At 43.1% G+C, this 22,024-nt stretch overlaps 1 protein-coding gene across 1 annotated transcript in view; it reads right to left on the bottom strand.

The window, feature by feature from the left end:
* LOC115093750 (beta-1,4 N-acetylgalactosaminyltransferase 2-like) overlaps nt 1-22,024 on the bottom strand; it is a 201,484-nt gene that overhangs the window by 63,337 nt on the left and 116,123 nt on the right. The window contains exon 6 of the mRNA XM_029605955.1: nt 9,006-9,186. Within this exon, the coding sequence (XP_029461815.1) occupies nt 9,006-9,186 (181 nt within the window). The remainder of the gene's footprint in view (nt 1-9,005; nt 9,187-22,024) is intronic.

Genomic DNA, 22,024 nt, shown 5'->3' with positions numbered 1-22,024 from the left:
GGGCAGATATGTTACATTCGGCAAGGGGGGCCCCCGATACGTACATGCGTTAATTCTTATTTGTTTCCCGGCTAAAATTGAATTAGTACAACACCCACCCTCCTGACTCCCACAGGACTTGCCAAAAGTCCCTGGTGGTCCAGCAGGGGTCCAGGAGCGATCTCCTGCACTCGGGCCGTCGGCTGCCAGTATTCAAAATGGCACCGATAGCCTTTGCCCTCCTACCATGTGACAGGGGCCAATGGTCAGCTCCTGTCACATGGTAGGAGCACAAAATGGCACTGGCCATCCATTGCTCCTACCATGTGACAGGGGCTGACCAATGGCACCGGTAGCCCCTGTGACATAGTAGGTCAAAGGCTATCAGCGCCATTTTGAATACCGGCAGCCGAGTGTGTGCATGCAGGAGATGGCTCCCGGACCCCCTGCTGGACCACCAGGGAGTTTTGGTAAGTCTTGGGGGGGTCAGGAGGGTGGGGGGGGGGGGGGTTGTTTAAATTGGCTCCTTTAGACAGCCGAATAATTCAGCGAAGATTTGTTGTATTCATGGGGAATCATGATATGTTTCGCTTTCCCACGAATACAACGAATATGGCCCTATACGTTGTGGATTACAAATACGTAGGAAACAAAGGCACACCCCTAAATAGCACTGGCTTTATTAATTTGTTTAGTGTTGCCAGTATAGCAATTGTCTTTGCTGGTGATATACACGGAAAAGAAAAACATGAGTGTGTTGGAGAAACCAATTCTAGGGCATATCCAAGATTTACTAGTGTCAGGTAATATGGATCCAATTTTTGTAAAAAAATTTGCTCTAGGTTTCCTGTAAAGTAATATTTAACCTCAGGAAGTCTCTGTGATTTTGATTCATCTTGACTCAAGACTAGTCTCAAGTATCTCGCCAAATTATCTCTCTTTGCAAGGCATTTGCAAGGCATTTGCTATTCTGCTATTTTACAAAATTGCTCATTGTATCCGATGTAATTAATCTATTGCTAGTTGTAACTGCTGTAAATAGTCCTTTCTGTAAATAAGTTCCTCCTATTTCTTATTTTTGACGGTTGTTCCTTACTCTCTTTCACGCTACCTATCTTTCTCTCTCTTCTCCTGTCTCCCTTACCCCCCTCCTTTTTTTCTGGCCTGCTCCCATCCCCTGCCCCCTGTTCATTGTAATTTCCTCCTTTAATTGAGTTACTTGTAAACCGGCGTGATGTGCCATACGAACGTCGGTATATTAAAAGTTGTTAAATAAATAAATAAATAAATAAATAAATGAAATTTGAAGATAAAGCCAGCAGCCTAATGCCTGAGTCATTGAGGGCTTCTAGCTCCTAATGTGCTAGTGATCTGGAAGAACTAACAAATTCATTAACCTTGACAAAATGATAGGTAGTTGTGGATTCAAATTGTGTCATCTGTTCTCCATCAAAAAGCTGCATATTTTTGTTGCATAAAGCCCTTTCTACCTACTAGTACAGATGCCATCAACACAGAAAGTTGATGGGGAAACAAAAAAGTGAAGCATAATCCCTTATGTTCTACACGTGGTAAGAATCTCCAGCAACTTGTGTCTTAAAACAGATGTTACTTTACCTGAAAGTAGTTTAATCTGAAAGTAGTTTAATCTCCAGTTCTGCATAGAGTGGAAAAGCTATGGATACCTTCTGTGTCCTCAGAACTCAATCACAGAGGGGAGAATATTTCATACCTAAATTTCAACTTAGTGAAACAGATGGATTATTGAGACCTGCTATTGCTCAGAATTAATTTTTTTTTAAAGACTGAAAGGCTTTGTTTAAGATTCGTAAACCTCAGAGGCAACCTGCCTTATCAATGTTTTAGACTTAATTTGACAATGCTTATGCTTTTTCCTATTTTTTTCAGATTGATCCTTCTTCCAATTTTTGAAGGATTTTTATAATACTTTTTCAATTTTTCTTAAAATAGTCCTCCATCCATAGAGATTATCACAAAACAGACTCTTGAAAATAATTGTTTACATAGCCCAACACGGCCAGTGTTTCGCTTAATAGCTTCCTCAGGGGCATATGGAGAGTATTTCAACAAGTCTTTAACCTGTAAATAACAGTATTGTTCTTAGAAACGTTAAATCAAAGAAAACATGGAAAAATTACTTATCTTAAATAGGTAAGGCTACCCTTTAAATGGGACATAGCGTCTCAACCATCTCATCAGGGAAAACAAGGGAGGAACTGAAGCCGAGGCTCATATCTCTTTAAATCCTCGATTACTATTGCAGTCAGAACAACATTGGATTTACCGATTAAATACTGTTGCACCAATGGGCTTGAATACTGAACTTGATTTACATGTCTTTTTGGGTTGAATGAATTTTGATATTCTTTATGTTTGACGTATCAATATAGAAAGACGCGTCAGTGGATGTTTTACATATTCGATGACGTCATGCAGGAGTTGAGGATTTAAAGAGATGCGAGCTTCGGCTTCAGTTCCTCCCTTGTTTTCCCTGGTGAGATGGTCGAGAAGCTACGTCCCGTTTAAAGGGTAGCCTTACCTATTTAAGATAAGTAATTTTTCCATCTTCTCTTTGATTTAACATTTCTAAGAACAATACTGTTATTTACAGGTTAAAAACTCTTATTGAAATCCTCTCCGTTTGCCCGAGGAAGCTATTAAGTGAAACACTGGCCGTGTTGGGCTATGTAAACAATTATTTTCAAGAGTCTATTTTGTGATCATCTCTATGGATGGAGGACTATTTTAAGAAAAATTGAAAAAATATTATAAAAATAATTTTTGATGTATTAAAAAATGATGAAGTGAATGATTAGAAGATCTGTTAGTGTCTTGTATTTCGAAGTCACACAACGTCAGGCTTGCTGACACCTTCTTAGGCTAATATTTAAAAATTTGTTGGGTTCCACACCATTTGTTTTTTGGTTTTGGTTAATGTGGTGAACTGCTGACTCCCTTTGGTTAAGTGGCGATTGAAATCTCCCATTATTACTGTACCGTCAAACTGATTAGCTTCCCTTATTTCTCTTACCATTTCATTATCTGACAAGAGTATACTACATCCACCTGACCATTTTGGCCAGGTGGATGTAGTATACTTCTGTCACAATACTTTTACCCAACTCACATGGGGTTTCTACCTATATAGATTCTACTTTGCATTTAGTCTCTTGTATGATCTTTCTCCTGTTGAATTCTATACCTTTCTGGACATAAAGTGCCAAATCCATACCAAGTTGATCCTCCCTATCATTGCGATATAATTTGTACCCAGATACAGCACTGTCCCATTGGTTATCCTCCCTCTAGCAGGTCTCTGAGATGCCAGTTATGTCTATCTCATCATTCACTACTATACTCTCTAACTCTCCCATCTTACTTCTTAGACTTCTGGCATACAGACATTTCAAAGTGTGTTTTTTGTTTATATTAACAACCTGCTTTTCAGTTGATAGGGATAACTTGGAATTCTTAAGCTCAGGTGATTCTTTACTTATAGGCAGATAGACTGTGTTTGCTTTTAATGGAACCTCTCTGTTGGGATGCCCTAACTCTCCTGTTACATTAGTATCCTTCAAATACATATTCCTCTAAACCATGCACTGCTGAGTGACTGTCGGCTTTCCCGCTTGTTCTAGTTTAAAAGCTGCTCTATCTCCTTTTTAAAAGTTAGCACAGCAGCCTGGTTCCACTCTGGTTAAGATGGAGCCTGTCCTTTCAGAAAAGTCTCCCCCTTCCTCAAAAGGTTCCCCAGTTCCTTACAAAACTGAATCCCTCTTCCCTGCACCATCATCTCAGCCACGCATTGAGACTCCGGAGCTCTGCCTGCCTCTGGGGACCTGCACATAGAACAGGGAGTATTTCAGAGAATGCCACCCTGGAGGTTCTGGATTTCAGCTTTCCACCTAAAATTCTGAAATTTGGCTTCCAGATCATCTCTCCCACATTTTCCTACGTCGTTGGTGCCCACATATACCACCTTGTGTACTGTGTTGTTCTGCCACTATTTGAATGCAAAAATAACTGACTCTTCTTTGGTTCAGTAACTTGTTGTGGTGTTCTGCACTATTCTGCTCCTACCCCTCTTATGGTGCCTTGGGGAACTCTTGAAACTGTGTTTTCTGCTTTTCCCCTCACTCGGTGCCATGGAATGTTAATGTCACTGTTGTTGTTTGACCCTCTCATGGTGTTTTGGTTCATTCATGCCACTATTGGTTCTTCTTTACCCTCCTCTTGGTGTCTTGGAATGCTCTTCCCTCTGTTATTGCTATCTCTCTGCAAATTTAATTAAAAATGGATATAAAATAAAAATTTTAGAGCCCAAAATAGGTTGCATTGCTTTCCATATTGAATTAATGGAAAATGACTGACCAAATGACACAAACTGAAACAAATAATATTTTTGGTCCTAAACTGAACAAAAGAAATCACCAAACCAAATGGAATGAATAAATGAACCAAACCAAAATTTTTTTTCTGTACTCATCCCTAGTGTACATTCTTCTTTGTGCACTTGAGCAGGGCATTGCTGCAACATAGAGTTTCCTTTCTGCTACAGCTGTCACTTATACTATCTTTCCAAATAATATTCCCAATGTTCCTTTGTACCTAGAACTTGTTGCTGTGATGATGATCAACTGGAGGAATGCAAAGAAACAGTCTCAGAGCCCCCAACTGGCCATTAGAGATGTGCAAAGCCTGAACCTTTTGGTTCGGGCTTTGTTTTCAGCCTGCCGTGGGAAATTTTGTATTTCCCGCGGTTCGGGCCTTTTAAATTTGGATTATTGTGCGCTAACATTTTTATGTTAGTGCTCACTAATGGGGGAGTTAGTGCGCACTAAACCCGAAAACAAATTTTTCCAAAAATTTCAGGAAGAACTTGTTCGGGTTTTGGGCTCCCCGAACCAGGACGAATGCACATCCCTATTGGCCATCACTACTGTAGAATGATCATCTGGATCCATGTTCTAAGATTTTGTTGCTCATAAGTAGAGTGCCATGGCAACGCCTCTTAAAAGCTGTACTGGCTCATGGCCCTAAAGCAAGTAGAAGCAGGATCCCTTTTTAGTTTGGATACATGATGCCTTCAAAATTTGCCCCCACTCTAGGCAGTTGCTCATGTTGCCTATGCCTAAATCCAGGCCTGGGAACAGGTAGTGAGTGAGAAAGGACATGCTTCCCATTTGCTCCAGGGGTTATCTGCTATATCAACCTCCACAATGATATTAATTGGCAATTTCCTTTGCAAGTAAATTATCCTACAGTAAACTACACATGTCATTGTATGGACAGTATTGTATTTAAAAAGAAATGCCTCAAAATGGCCACAAAAAAATTTCTAGAGAGACAGGGAAAAGGAATGGGCTGTAGACCCTAGGATGGAGGATACTCCAACAGATAATCCATAATTACCAGTAAAAGATTTTCTGGTGCATAAGGTAGCAGTAACAGTAGTAGTGGCTTTGGAGGATAAAGTTGATACTATCTAGTCTACAGTAAATTTGAGAAGATTAATCACCCATTAGCTTACATAAGTAAAAAAAATAAATGAAGCTCAAACAAGAATCTCAGAAGCAAGAGAATGTTAGGTTAGACAGTAAGAAGAATTTTCTGAGGGTAATGAGGCACTGGATTGTGTTATCTGAGGGAGGGGTGGGGAATTCTCTTTGTATGTGTAATTTTAAGAGCAGGTTAGTTGCACATCTACTGGGGATGGTTTATGGACAAGGGATCCTGCCTATAAATAGTGGACATCTCAACAGTAATCCCATACAATAGAAGGCTGTGACTTTGAAAGGTATGAGCTTTAAAACAACGGTCTTTTATAAAATACATTTTAATATGCTATTTGTAATTGATTATAAAAGTTCTACAATCGTTGGAAATTGATGACTGTGTTGCAATCTATAAGCCTTTTTTTTAAGAGAGATTAACATGTACTAAATGCTAAATTTGGTGCTTAACATAATTTAATTCATGTTACTACAAATTAATGAAAACAATTTATTTTAATGAAGACCAAGTGTTACTGATCTGTGACAAAAGTAAATGCATGAAGAGCGGATTAAACCATTCAGTTTGCATTGAGCCAAATAAAGTTCACTACTGCTTAAGGGCCTGCTTAAAAGCATTTTATGTAGATAAAATGAAGTTTTATGCCTGTAAATGATCCTTAGAAAATTGCCCAGGGGTGGGGGTTCATTGTAAAAGTACACACAGAGGTGTGTTATGCTCAGGCTTGTGGACCCTTGGGCAGACGGAAGGATAGTATACCTTGGAGGAGATCCGAAGGTGCTCCCGTCGTGTGGCGAGGCAGGAACAGAGGAGGTGATCAACTGACCCTCGGCACTAGAGGCAGATGCGACCGTGAAGGCAGATGACGAGTCATGACATCACGGAACAGAGGTGTGTCTTCGCCACTGGAAGTCTGCGGTCCCCCCAGGAGGAGCCAGTAGGGACCTGGACCGCTGGGACTTAGGTGGACCTTTGAGAGGTCAGACGTACGGTGCAAGGGCTGACGAGCTTCCTGGAAGTCCACAGTCCCCCCAGAAGGAACCCGTAGGGACCTGGGCTGCTGGGACTTAGGTGGGCCCTTGGAGACGATGGTCAGGAAGAGGTCCAAGGTCAAGTGCCAGAGGGTCGTCGCTTACCAGTCCGAGGTTACACACCAGAGAATCACCGCTTGTCAGTCCAAAGTCAATACCAAGAATCACCACTTGTCAGGCCGAAGTCAATACCAGGAATCACCGCTAGCCGATCCAAGGTCTGGAACCAGGAACACCAAATGAAACTGGAACAAGGAGTCAAGACGCTGGAACTCACCGAAGCAAGCAGACTCAAACAACTCACAGGAGACGTTGCCAAGTCGAAGAATGGTCAGAGGAGTCTCCTTATATACTTCCTCTGGCCATGGAGATAGTAATCAGCTGCAGGCAATTAAAGGGACGAGGTCCCTTTAACTCTAGTGAAGAGGCGCGACCACGTGCCTAAGTATGGCGGCAGCCATCTTGGATCCGGGCCGTGGAGGAGAGCATCAGCGGCCACAAGGGAGGAGCAGGAACGGCTCCGATCCCAGTGGCCAGCCCGAAGGCCCACGCCGCTGCGCGGGGGTGCCGAGCTCGGAGCAGGGCAGTCGGCCCCGACGCTGCCGCTGGCCTGGTCGGCAGAAGAGGTAGGGGGCCACGCCCATGGCCGCCCGCGGGCGCGGAACACAACAAGGTGATTCTGCACATACTTTATGTGCACTGGAAATAAGCATTCCAAGGCGGGGGAGGTGGGGGAATAGAATTTACATGCATGCATTTATAGCTACTAATTAGCAGATGTAAATATGTGTATGTATGCCGCAGTGGGTTCTGTATGTACACCAATTTTCAAAGTCTGCTTTGAAAATCAAGCTAAAGTTTGTTTGTACATTTGCATGCAAACCTTAGCTCTGCGTGGAATGCTGAAAGTTATTCGGTAAGAAGGGTTCTTAAATTTTGGCCAAAAGCATTGGCAGGTAAACACACCTGCCAACAAGTCAGCTTCCCCAGCAACAGGGGCAAATAGCCCCGAATGTTCCCATACCAATACTCACTTTTTCTCATTCCCAAGCAGACCCCTCTAAGCAACCCCACCCCCCCAGAGTCCCTGCACCTGAAAACCAAACCCACTCTCTGCCCAGCTGAAGAACCCCCCTCATGTCACCCCAAAGCCTCTTCCCCTAGGATCTTCCTAACAGAACTCCTTAGGAAGCAGGGTTTTCTGAATAGAACTGATTCACTCTTGCATGAGCAGCTCCGTTATTCAAACTGTGCTGGTTGACCCAATGTTCATCTTGGTCCTGCAGGCCTCACTCTGCTCAGAAGAACTTCCATCTAAGGAGTTCTAGTAGAATAATCCTAGGGAAGAAGGGATATGAGGGGTGTTTCAGCTAAGGGGTTTCTTTGGCATTTGGATGGGGTGTGGGGTGTGTTAAGTGTGCAATAAGGGGCTCTGGAGGGGGAATGGGGCATCATAATTACATACCTCGTTTATCTGGGAGAGGAAGTCATATGGGTAGGGTTCTGCTGAGGACTAGAGGTCCTTTTATTTCTGGTGGGAAGGCCACCTTGCATTATTGTGGCTAGTAATCATACAGGTTGTGAAACAATCACACACAAGAAAACACAGAAAAAGGAAAATAGAATGATATTTCAAAGAACACTACGCATAAATTTGTTCATTACAAGGCCATTATGGGGTAAGGGGTGAGCGGTGACTGGAGGATTGATTAAGCCAGACAAATGGCAAGATTTGAAAATTCCTGCTGGCTGATCATCTGAGAGTTATCCAGCTAGTTATTCAGATACATCTTATCCAGATAACTTGAGGCAATCCAGGGATTGTTTCAGGGCAGAGTTAAGTTAGCCGGATAAGTTATCTGATTAGTCCTAGTATTCAGAGTTAATCAGATAACTTGTCCTGCTCACTCTGGTCATACTGTAGAGCAGTCCTAACATTAGCTGGTTAAAGTTATTTGGCTATCTTTAAGATAGTTGGGTAAATTCAACAGCAGCGCTGCACTGCTGTTTATCCCAGCAAAATTAACTCAATTTGTTTTTGGCCAAATTGCAACAGGAAATGGACCCCTATATTGTATATGAGAACTGTTTTGAGCTCCCAAAATATTAGTAGAAAAGTTGCCAATAATGCATGCACTTTACCACTACTGAGAATTTGCATGCATTACACACACATATATACACAACCTGGTTTTTTAAACACTATTACCAAAATCACAGCCACTTATGGTAAGTGATTACAAGGCTCATTTATAGTAATATTCTAAAAAAAAGTAACTTGATCCTGCTCTCTTTCTGTGAAGAACTCTATTTGTAAGAAGTACTGTGGAGAAGACAGGAAGCTTTGAATGGAAACCTAGCTGGAATATTCTGAATTCGTAAATCAAGCTGGCCAAGTGCTACAATGTGGTATAATTTATAGGAAATGTGAGACAATGCTATTCGCTTTGAATTCATCACCTATATCCAGTGCTTGGACGTGGTAAACACTGCTTGTATAGGTGATATGCTGCAATATGTAATTTAGAGAAGCAATGTCCATGATAGAAATAATCAGATGATTCTTGCCACGACCTTGCACCATCTTTTCCGAGACAACTATAAGGGTGTTCAGTGTTCCCAAGGATGCACGCAATGTGACCTGCAACAACACAGAATTCAGACTATTAGTGCCATTCATGCAGTCCCTTTCTATGTGCAGCAGGCAGACATTCAGGGCCTTATTTTCTAAAGGATTTACATAAAGAAACCATGGTTTCTATGCATAAACCACCTTTTAAAAATGAATTAGGAGTCCCTGTGAATTAAAATACACACAGAACATGATTTTGCCACCCCACGGGTCCAGAAAGTGTCAGGAAGAGAGGAAGGTATGAAAGGAGAGATGAGCATTTGCCCAGGCATTGCACCTGTATGGACATCTTTAGCTTACTGGCTCAACCTGAATTCTGATGTAGCCCATGGGACTAAACAAAATGCTCTGCTGCTGCCCCACCATCCTGATCCAACTCATGCAGGGCTGAAGAAACTGACTGCTACCAGAGCCAAAACTTTGAGTCAGCTGCTGGTGCTGTCTCCTTCCCATGATTCACCACAAGCCAGAAGAAGAGTGAATCTGGTGCCTTTCTCACACTCTCATGCGGTTTAAAGTCTAAGATACCATTGGAACCATATGGAGCTCCCTCGAAATCTAAGATGTACTTAGAGCCAGTTGGGCAAAGGAGAAGGAGGGAAGGAGAGAAGTACTTTATGCATTTGGAGGAGAGCTGCAACTCTGGGTTAGGAGGGGGAAGAACACCTGGGGCAGTAGGGAGTACAGCATGGACAAGGGGTTGGGGGAGAGAAGCACCTGGGGATTTGGTGAGTGAGAGATTAGATGTGGGTGGGAATGAACAGGGAGTAGGAGACTGGGGTGTATGTGGAAAGCATGGATTGGGAATCCATGGGTTTGTGGGGGAAGGTGGCAGCTAGGGGGTCAGGATGAGGGGTAAGGGGTGAGTAGTGACTGGTGGATTGGGTAAGGTCTGGAAAATTGGGAGAGAGGCACATGAGGTATGGGTGGATGGGAGAAGACTTGATGATTTAGTGAGGAGAGCAGCACTTGGGGCATTGAGAAGGAGAGTATGGACAGAGATAAGGTAGGAACTAGAAGATTGGGGGTGGGTGTGGGTAAAGATATAATTTGGGAGGTTAATTATGGATGGGAGCTTGGGTGATAGGATACTGGGATGAGCTGGGGTTGGTGGAATTGAGTGTGAGTCTAGAGAATGAGAGACTGGGAACTGTGTTTAAGAGTGAAGATGTATGGGACAGGGAGCAGATAGTGTAAGCTGGGAAAATGATATGCAGCTAGGGGATGGGAGCTGAACAGTGAAGAAGGGGCCAGAAATGGTATGAAGGACCTGGTGGATTGGGAGGGGGAAACAGCGGAGAGGGATGGGTGAGAGAATGGAAATGGAAGACCAAAAAAGAGGGTGAGAGGAGGAATGGGAAGCAGGAAAGAGAGAAGAAAGAGACTAGAGGCAGGAGAGAGTGTGGATTACAGGGAAGGAGTTTAAGCAAGTGACGGTATAAGAAACATGAGAGTTAGGGAAGGGTGAGCACAGAGGATTGAAATGGATGACTAGGCAGTGGGTGAAAAAGAGGGAGAAAATGGAGGAAGGGTTAGAGCAGAAAATATGAGCTGGGAAAGGGGTGTGTAATAGTGTGAGAGAGAACTGGTAGGTAAGTGAGAGATGAAAATAAGGAGACTGCAGATTGTGAGGAAGAACTGTGGTAAGGACAAAGGAGTCAGAGCTGGAGATCAGTGAGAGGGAGAAATGAAGGATAGAGTTGGGAAAGGAATAGCAGGAGCAGGGAGAACTAGAGAGAGCAGGAGGAATGAAATCTAGCAATGAATAGAGAGTCAGAGAAATGAAATGAGGGGAAAAGATCAATGTCAAAGACATAGGGAAGGAAGAGAAATAGAAAAGAACCTGGAAAAGTAGTTTGGAAAAAAGAAGAGGAAAGCACTGAAGACAGAAGAAACCAGGAACAATGCAATTAGAAAAAAATAAAATACCTAGACAGCAAAGGTAGAAAAGATTTTATTTTAAGTTTAGTGACTGGAATATGTCAGCTTTGGAAAAGTGCATCTCTAATATCTTTGTATTTTACATAGAAATGGATTTCCTCCTGTACTATTTCTTTTTCCCCAGTGTTGTATTGTATGCAGAGTTAGGCTTCTTGGGGTTTCCATTTCAGTTTGTCTGCATATTTCTGTATCTAATTTGTGGGCCCTTGTTCTGTATTTGGTGAGTATCTGTTGGTGTTCTGTTTGTGACTTATGTGCAGTATTCTGCTAGTTTCTTTTTTCCATGTTCAGATCTCTAGCAGTCTAACTTGTGTTGGGTTCCTAGTTGGAGGTATATTAGTTTCTAGGGCCTAGTACATTATTTGCAGTGATGCCTTTTCATAGGTTGGGTTGTTGCTGTTTGAGTCCTGGAAGTCAATGCTGCTTTGTATGGCAGGTTGGCTATAAATAGGTTTGTAATATGTTTTTTGCAGGGTTTTGAGTTATTTCTGAAGTGCCTGGTAGACTAGAATTTGTGTTGCTGAGTTGACACCAGAATGTGTATATTGTACTTCAACTGTGAAAGCATGATTGTGAATTATCTGCTGTGGTATAGATCAATAAGCAATGTTTAAAAATTCATATTTTGATAGTGTCTGGATTCTATATTAATACAAATGAATATATTAGGGATGTGCATTCATCCTGGTTCGGGGACCCCGAAACTGGAACAAATGTTTCTCAAACTTTCAGGAAAAATTAGTTTATTGGGTTAGTGCACACTTACCCGAAATTCGAATCCCCCTGAATTTCAAAGGCCCAAACCGTGGGAAATACGATATTTCCCGCAGCGGGCCAAAATCAGAGGACATCCCTAGAGCACATTCCTGTTTAAAGTTTGTGAAATTAGAAAGTAATAGATGTGACAGAGCTATCTTTTTCTTAATTTAGAGTGGCTAAGAGAACAATTATCTATACCCTTGAGTAAGTCCATTCTGCTCCATTCCACCGAGAAGACTGTGTGTGTAAGTTGATATCTGTGTAGAGTTGCCTGCAGCTTCACTTTCTCCCACACTTGCTTGAATATCATCATGCAGATCTGTTTTTTCAGTTTTATTTATCTATCATGTTAAATACAGTACATGTGCTGAGGGCACATTTTTTTCACTTGGCCATAGGTGCTAAACTGACTTATGGTTGTGACTGTTAACAGCAATTACATTGGTTACCAGTGGGAATAAGAGCAACATTCAAGATGTTGATGAAAGGTTTGAGTTTTACATGTTAGGGCCCTGCATGCTTATCTGGTAAACTACAAATTGTGTCTTAAGATTAAGTCATGGAGCCTTTTTGCATACTGCATCCCTGCAAAAGATATGTCTGACTCAGTGGAGGGAAGATCCTGTTCAACTGCAGCTCTTACCATATGGAATAGTTTGCCAGCTGATATTAGATTAGAGAAGATTTTAACAATGTTTAAGAAAAAGTTAAGTTAGAGTCTGATTCACTAAGGCATTTCTCCCATTCTGTTTTTTTTTAATTCTTTATTTTTGAAATTTTGAAAATTACACCCAAGAGATCATCTTGTACAGAAAAAAAAGCTGTTTTCATTACAAAAAAAGTGTTCAAGAAAATATCATAACAATTAGAATTAGATACAAAATGACCAGCAGCAAAATTATAAGGATTTATGGAGGGGGGAAAGGAGGAAAGAAATAAAGAGCGATATAACCAAATTTTTTTGTGAAAAATCAGGTCGCTACACACTAGAACAAACCTATGTACTATATAGCTGAAGCAGTAATAGGATTCTCTGGGGATAATGACCATATAAAGGCTCTGAGCTGGTCTGGTTCTAAATATATATATTGTACATTCCTATATCTTATACAACATTTTGCTGGATATTTTAACAGAAAGCTTGCACCAAGCTGTATAACCTCTGGTTTCGTTTGTAAGAATTCCTTACGTCTCATCTGAGACTTTTATGACGTCCGGGTAAATCCAAATAGGATGGCCAAAAAAGGATACCTGCCTATTTCTCAAAAATAATTTTAAAACATAATTTCAGACAAGAAAGCAAATGAGATAAGAAGAGGCTTCCTTATTTTGATCTCTGAATCCAGTGAGGTTTCCAAGAAATTTGTTAAGTCCAAATTCTCCATTAGAGGCCCTGCTATGGCTTGCTCTGTAGTTTCCTCTTTGCTGTAAGTAATAGGCCTTAACAATAACAGGTGTCGCTACTTCTGGAATCTTTAATATACGGTTCATACAAATCTTGAACATATCTAGAGGGGATGTTAAATGCTTAACTGGAAAATTAAGAACTCTTAAATTGTGAGCTCTTAGTGAGTTCTTTATTCCCTCTAGTCTTTTGTTAGCAATTCTCTCAGAAGTTATCAACTTCTGTTGAATTTTCTCTATAGAATCCACTCTTTTCCATGCCGTCCATTTTTTCATTAAATGTCCTTATTAATTTATTATTGTTTGCTCTCTTGTATCCAAAGTTATCTGGGAGAGGGATTTAGAGGTTTCTATAGATTTCAAAGCAGCCCATATCCCTTCCAGTGTAATATTAGTAGATGTAGAAATCCCAAAACCAGCAGTCATTGCCCTTAGACGGTTTTCTCCCTCCTCCATGTTACCTTGCTCGCACCTCGCTGATACTTGCAGTTGTTGTCCTATCGGGCGAGGGGCAGCCATCTCTACTGATCTTCCCAGGTTGGCCGTTTCCTCTCTCGCTCCGGTACTCTCACCTCCGAGTCGCCTTATTTGCTCCACCCAGATTGACCGCCTGGGGAGCCTCTGAAGCGACCGGGCTGCTTGGTATCACAACATTTTTGATAGATGGGGCAAGCCGCTTTGGCTCGCCGGGGCTCAGAGATGTCTGAGGTCAAGGATGAGTCCGCTCGCTCTAGCGTCTCCGTCCCAGCAACTAGTCTCACCGGTGTTGAGGCTATGGATCCGGCGAAGAAACAGTCGATTCAAGGCTGTGAGGGCTGTAAGGGAGGTAAGCTGTCATCCACCCCCCTTAGTTTCCCTTTTCTTTTTGTATGCACTGCAGCATGTTTTTAGGTAATTTAAAAGAAGAAACAACCAGCCTTCTCTCGGCGTTTCTCGCTGACCTAGTGTGTGGTGACCATCTTGCTCCGCCCCCCCCCCCCTCCCATTCTGTTTCTATGGGAAAATACCTTGATGAATTCGTTCCTTAGGGAGTCATTTTCCAAAGGGATCGCACGCAAAAAGTCCCTTTTTGCGTGCGATACCTAGATTGGGGCGGAGTCCGGACTGGAAGGGGAGGAGTCTGCAGTATCGTGCTGGACTCCATGACGACTTTGCTGACGGCGAAATGTAAGACTCCTTATCACCACCAGTAGCGCGCCCAATAGCACCACCTTTCACAGTGGCGCTATTGGGTGGGAAAGCCAGCAGCAATAATACCGCAGTGGTGCAATCACTGCTGGCTTTTGCAGGCCTGCCCCCCTGGTACTGTGCGATTCTCAAAGGCCTGCGATTTTAGAAAATCCAGGCTATAGTTAGATAAAACGTATCCTGCTAACTTTGTAGGGATATTCAGTGGTGCAACTGTTCTATTGAATATAGCCAGCTATCTAAGATAGCAGATCAGTTTATCCAGCTAACTTTTGGACTGCTTTACGGCATGACCAGTTAGCAAGATATGCTATCCTGATAACTTTGAATATCAATGTGGCACTGCAAAGGGTCTTGAAATAGCCAGAGAACAGACACATGCTGAATTCTGACAATCTTTCATAAGCTTTTTTATTTGTGACAAACAAAAGCAGCTCTGCTATTCACAGTTCAAAAAACGTGGCAATACTTATGGTTCAGCAATATTCTCTAGGTTTCCTTCTCTCCCCTGGGCCTACTGTTCCCTCCTGGTCCTGGCTAGTTATACAGCTTGACAGGGACCTCTGCCCAGGCCAGAATACCCTGCTGTCTTAGACTTAAGGTGGACTAGACCAGATCTCTAGCTCCATCCTTTAAGGCAGAGCTTTCCAAAGTGTGTCGTGACACTTTAGTGTGTCGCGCAAGCCTGGCGCATGTGATGGGGCGGAGCAAGTGGTATACCGAGGAGAGGTCAGGGGGAGCCAATACAGCCGCCGGTGGACCTCATCCCACTGGCGGCTGAGTAGTGAAGTATTGCTGTGCTGTCCCGGAGACGCACAGCAGGAAGATGGCACCGCCGTGGTGGAGCTCACGTCACCACGACCCGAAGAAAAGGCCATGTCTAAATGTGCAGGTGCTCCTCCTCCTTCCTGCCTCGGAAGAAAAAATGTTGCCAGAGCCGCGTGGGCAGGAAGGACAAGGAGCATCAGCTATGTGCAGAAGAGGAGCAGCGTTGTTGCAGTGGGCTGAGAAGAGGAGGCCCGGTAGCAGGGCCACCGCTGCGGATCGGCCCGAGAAGATCAGGGCCGCTGCAGAGCCCATCCTGCAGCGACCTGTGAAGAGGAGGCCCAGAGGTAAGTGAGAGGCTGAGGGCCCATAGAGTGTGTATGAGATGAGTTGAGAGACTGTGTGGGAGTGAGGACCTGAAAGTTTGCAGAGACAACATGAGAGAGCGGCAGCATGTGACAGTGAGAGCGAGCCTGGGTGTGAGAGAGTCAGACAGCATATGAATGATTGTATGAGAGAAAGCATGCGAGAATGAGAATCTGACTGTTTGAGGGAAGAAGATAGATGGAGAGAAAAGAAATAGAAAAAAAGACAATGTGAAAGGAATTGGCAAAAAAATAAGGGAAGGTGGAACAAAAGAGCCTGTGACCAACCGATTAGAAAACTAAGATCAGACAGAAACATAGAAATGACGGCAGAAGACCAAACGGCCCATCCAGTCTGCCCAGCAAGCTACACACTTTATCCATTTTTATTTCCCTTTTTCTCTCTCCCACCTGTTACTATTGGCTTCCAGTACCCTCCAGCCCTAATTCCCCTCCACCCCACCACCAATTTAGAGAGCAGCACCGTATCTACATCCAAGTGACATCCAGCTCAATTAGGGGTAGCAACTGCTGTAACAAGCAGGCGACACCCTTGCCCCATACTCTTACCCACCCCTGTTATTTTTTATTTTTTTTTGGAGATAGCAGCCCTCCATCCTTCCACTCCGTGAAGGTGGAACAATAACTACTGGCCACTGGCATCCTGCTCCGTGAATGCCTCTGTGGCTACTGCCACTCCGTGCAGTGTTTTGCTGCCTCCACTTTATTCACGCCCTCTAGACTTGATGGATCCACAGTGTTTCCCACGCCCCTTTGAAGTCCTTCACAGTTTTGGACTTCACCACTTCCTCCAGAAGGGCATTCCAAGCATCCACCACCCTTTCCGTGAAGAAATACTTCCTGACATTGGTTCTTAGTCTTCCTCCCTGGAGCCTCAGCTTGTGACCCCTGGTTCTGCTGATTTTTTTCTGACAGCAAAGGTAAAAAAAAATAAAATTACTTTACCAAAGATTGCGTGTGCTAATCAGTAATGTGCAAGAGTAGCACTTTCTCTATGCGGATCTCACAATGGAGGAAGTGGAAACCCATGGGGCTTGCACAGAGGAGGCAGCAGAATGGGCTTCAGTGCCAATAGCAGCAATCAGCCCCTCCCCAATAGCCATGGGGCATCAGAGGAATGAGAGGGGCTCCGAGGTTGATGGCAAAAGAAAGAGAGGGGGTCTGCCTTTAGTGTGTGCATGTGTATGAATGGGAGTCTGCCTGGGGGTGTATGTGTGTGAATGCATGGGTGTCTTCCTGGGGTTTATCTGTGTGAGAATGAATGTGTGCATGCCTGGGGGATGGTGAGGGAGTGGTGTGAAAATGAATGGGAGCTTGCCTGGGTGTGTGTATGAGAGCATGAGTGTGTATGAGAAAATCCAGGGGAGTAAGAGTTTGTGTGGGGGTGTGTGGAGGGGGAGAGTGTGTCAGTGTCTGTGAGACAGAGAGGTTATGGTGGGTATAAGAGCATGAATGTGTATGTATGTGTGAGAGAGAATGGACATGTGAATGTGTGAGAGAGGATAACCTCCTAATCCTTGACAATATCAGGGTGACTGGAAATCAAGAACTCCCACATATGGACAGCAGGGGCTTTTTAAAATCCTTAGTTTTAATTATTGGGTGTTATTTGATATATGTGCTGTTTTGAAATATTTTATTGGTGTTTGGGAAATTGTAAAAATGTAAGATTTTAATTAATAGAAATTCTATTTATCAGTAGTTTTAAAATATTCTTTAGTATGGTTTTATGTTTCTTGATTTTGTTTTAAGAGGAATGGTGGTTCTGTTTTTCCATTGTAAATACACAGTCTGGCTTCTTGGGGTTTCCATTTCAGTTTGTCTAATTTGTGCTCCTTTATTTTGTATTCTGTATTTGGTGAGGTCTGCCTCTGCTCTGTGTGTGACCATGGTGAGAGATTCTGCTAGCATAGGGACCTATAGCAATCTGGTTTGTTTTGTTTCCTCAGTAGTTGGTGTATTGGTATTTTAGGACCCAGTGTAATATTTACCCTTGCTTTTTCACAGGTAGGGTTATTGTTTGAGTCCTTGGTGTTATTACTGTTATGTTACAATGGGATTGCAGTATAGATTTTGAGTGTCTTTTTTGCGGGGTTTTGTATTAGTTCACAATGTGCCTGGCAGTGGAAGGTGTTTGTGCTGCTGTTATTGTGAGGTGACACCAGAATTTGAAAATATCTTTTAGTATGATGAGCTGTAAGGGAAACATCCAAGCTTCATTGTTTGGGGGAATTTCAGTGGATGCACAGAGTTACAGAACTGGAGGTGCAGGATTTATATTGACATTGTCCCTTCCTATAAATTCCATACTTCACTCTCATAGCCATATATAATTAGTTGAATGAGGCTATCAAATAATTTTATAGTGTGAAACTGGCCAGCTTTTTAAAATTATGCAGAAGACCCTTTGGACTTTTTTTTTATTAACACCAAATATTCAAAAGCTGTGTTCATCCCATCAAGCTCATATATCTCATTAAAGAGGTAAATTGAACATGATAACTTTGTTTTATTATTGTTACTCAAATTATAACATCTTGGAATATTATATATTTAATATAAATGAAAGGTTTTCACAGGATAGGTTGTGTCGTGAAACATATGTATATATTTAAGGAAACATACATAATTGTCGAAATACATTTCGTTCGTTTAACCTTTAACCTCTGGTTTGCTAGTAGACTGAATTACTGTTTCACAAAATTATGTTTGTCTATAAAGCGTGTCACCAACATGAAAAGCTCTGCTTTAAGGTATTTTGCAGTTTTCTCCTGTATACTCCTTCACCAGGGATGTGCATTTGTTTTGAACGAATGTGCAATCCGCAATGTATTGGTCCCTATTCATTGCATTCATGGGTTCTGAAACATATGGCGAACCCCATGAATGCAACATATTAACGAATAAAACCCCTACCCTCCTGACCCCCCCCCCCTTAAGACTTGCCAAAAGTCTTAAGGGGGGGTCAGGAGCAATCTCCTGCACTCGTGCCATCGGCTGCCGGTATTCAAAATAGTAAGGGCAAAGCAGTGGCGTAGCCAGAATTGATTTTTTGGGTGGGCACAAGGTTAACATGGGTGGGCACAAGGCATGCAGGTCTACTAGTTTTCTTACTGATAAATAATGCCATATACTGCACCCTAGAATGGCTTTCTAAGTAGTTTGCAACAGCCATTATGTGTCATGTATGAAACTTTAAAATAATTTACTTCAATTATTTCAAGTATAGAAAACAATCAAATCCAATCATATAATAAAACAAAAATTAATGTATTCTTTCATGAACCATCTTTGCAGAAAACCAGAAATCTTCATAAATACAATAAAATATAATTAATCATCAGAACAGGTGCAGCGCAGAGCTAGGGCAATTCACATTACAAGTAACATGAAAAAAAAATTCAAATTCTGGTGTAATCTCAGCAAAAAATAACCCTCCACTGCTATTTTGTGAAGTAACAAACTCTTGCAAAGAAAGAGGCATCTGGAACCTTGCCAAACAATCACAGCACTGACTCAGGATTCAAACAGCAACCTTATGAAAAAGCAGCAATGCAAATACTACACCAGGCCCTAGAACATTAATACATCACCTACGGGAATAACAGAACAGTCTGGACTACTACTACAGAGAAACTATATGCTAGAAATACTCATTTCTGTCACAAACAGGCAAAACTGAGACCGACCCTTACCTAATATAGAAATAAGAGACTATAAATTAGAAACAGAAACATGTAGATAAAGCCAAAATAGAAAGCCTGAGAAACTAAAATGTCTGAACAGTGGAATACTTAAGAAAGAGCAAAATACAAAAATATAAGAATGCACATTCTCAAAGATGACATATTTAAATTGGGTTATTATGTTCACTGTTTGAATGCTGGCCGCAGCTCGGTAGCTTGTGGTATATTTAAATTGCTAACATCTCTCTCTCTCTCTCTATATATATATATATATTTTTTTTTTTTTTACCTTTGTTGTCTGATCTTTGTATTTTTCTAATCAGTTGGTCCTGGTCTCTCTTTCCCATTTTTTCCCTTGTCGCTCATTTCCTAATTCCTCTTCAGTGTCTTTTCTACTACTGTCTTCTTCCCTTCCACACACACACACACACATATATATACATAAATGCTTTCTCTCACAGACTCCCTCACACACTCAGGCTCTCACTCTCATATGCTCTCCCCCCCCCCCCCCCCCAAGCTCACAGTCTCTGCAGACACACATACAAGCTCTCACTTTCTCACCCCTCCCCAGGCTTATATTCTTATGCACACACAGACGCACATCCAGGCACCCATTCTCATCCACACACACAAACCCATTCTCCCATTCTCACCCACACACACACTTTCAAGCACCCATTCTTACCCACATATTCAAGCTTCCATTCTCACACACACACACACACCAACCCAGGCTCCCATTCTCACCCATATATATACACATTCAAGCTTCCATCCTCACCCACATATTCAAGCTTCCATCCTCACCCACATATTCAAGCTTCCATTCTCACCCACACACACAAACCTAGGCTCCCATTCTCACCCATATATACACACATTCCAGCTTCCAACCTCACCCACATATTCAAGCTTCCTTCCTCACCCACATATACACACATTCAAGCTTCCTTCCTCACCCACATATTCAAGCTTCCATTATCACCCACACACATTCAAGACTTCATTCTCACTCCCATACACACCCAGGGTCCGATTTTCACCCACACACACACACCACAAGGCTCCCATTCTCATCCTCACATACACATTCAAGCCTGTGCACAGTTTCCGCTTCCTCCCCCCAGAGCAGGAAGATCAGCTGGCCTCTCCTGCTGCCACTGGCCTCCTGCTATCTTCGGGCTGTATGGCCGACCGATCTTCCTGCTTGGGGGGGGGGGGGGGAGGAGAGCGGAAGCGCCACGCACAGCTTCCACTTCCTCCCCCCAAAGCAGGAAGATCAGCTGGCCTCTCCTGCTATCTTCGGGCCGTATGGCCGACCGATCTTCCTGTTGGGGGGGGAGAAGAGCGGAAGCGCCGCGCACAGCTTCCGCTCCCCCCCCCCAGCAGGAAGATCGGTCGGCCGTATGGCTCGAAGATAGCAGGAGAGGCCAGCTGATCTTCCTGCTCTGGGGGGAGGAAGCGGAAACTGTGCGCGGCGCTTCCGCTCCCCCCTCCCCCCGCAAACAGGAAGATCGGTCGGCCATATGGTTGTAGGACCGCTTCCCCACGTGTGCCGTGATGGCGTGCCAAGCATGGGTTCTCCTCTTCACTGTCGCGGGGATGGGATCCCGCGACAGCCTTGCAGTTCTGGTGTCAGTTGGGTGGGCCTGGGTCTAAATTGGGTGGGCAGCTGCCCACCCAGGCCCACCCGTGGCTACGCCACTGGGGCAAAGGCTATCTGCACCATGTCACAAGGGCTACTGATGCCATTGGTCAGCCCCTGTCACATGGTGGGAGCAATGGACATCCAGTGCCATCTTGTGCTCCTACCATGTGATAGGGGGCTGACCAATGGCACCGCTAGCCCCTGTGACATAGTAAAGGCTATCGACACCATTTTGAATACCGGCAGCTGATGGCCCGAGTGCAGGAGATTGCTCCAGGACCCCCGCTGGACCACCAGGGACTTTTGGTGTGTGTGTGGGGGTTTGTAGTTAGGGGGTTTTTTTGTTTGTTTTTCCTACTTAATGGAAACCGATACCAAATGCAACTAATGGACGAATCGGGTTTCCCCCATGAAAATGGATGCAATGGATTTGGGTCCTGGCACAACGAATACTGAATAGCAATGTATCTTTTCCCTCTGCACATCCCTATCCCTCAGACAGAATCAACCAGATAATCTAACTTCTCTCAGAAATATCCCTGGAATACCCCTAAGTTATTCTGTTAAATTTTAGCGGGATAATGAAATATCCATTTAGCCAGATAAGCTCCCAAAATATTCAAAAGTTGATATTTAGCCAGATAACTTGTTAGTTATCTGGCTAAATGTCTGTGAATATAGACGACATCTTAGTTCTTTCCATATGAAATCCATTGTTTGGGGTATAGATGTTCCCCAAGGACCATAAAAGTATTTGCTTGTGTTGTCTCCACAAAAATTTTCATCCCTTTTCTCCAGTTTCTATGGGGTGGATTCATTCTGTGGGGGTAAAGAGAGTCATTTGTGGCCCAGGTGATGGAGTGCTTTTGCCCAAGTGTGTGTAGTCATTTGCTGATCTTAAGGGATGAGATGCTGGGACAAAACAGGCTGGACACTTTGCTGGGTGTTCAAAAATAAAATTGACTGAATCTCTTAGCATTAAATTAATGTCTAATCAATCCAAAAGTGTAAGATTATAGCTCTATTGCTTACAGATGTTTCTCTTTCTCTGGGTATGTGTCCTGTCT

This window comes from Rhinatrema bivittatum, chromosome 6 (genome assembly GCF_901001135.1).
Source record: "Rhinatrema bivittatum chromosome 6, aRhiBiv1.1, whole genome shotgun sequence".
Classification (NCBI taxonomy): domain Eukaryota; kingdom Metazoa; phylum Chordata; class Amphibia; order Gymnophiona; family Rhinatrematidae; genus Rhinatrema; species Rhinatrema bivittatum.
This window is presented reverse-complemented; position numbering and strand designations above follow the sequence as displayed.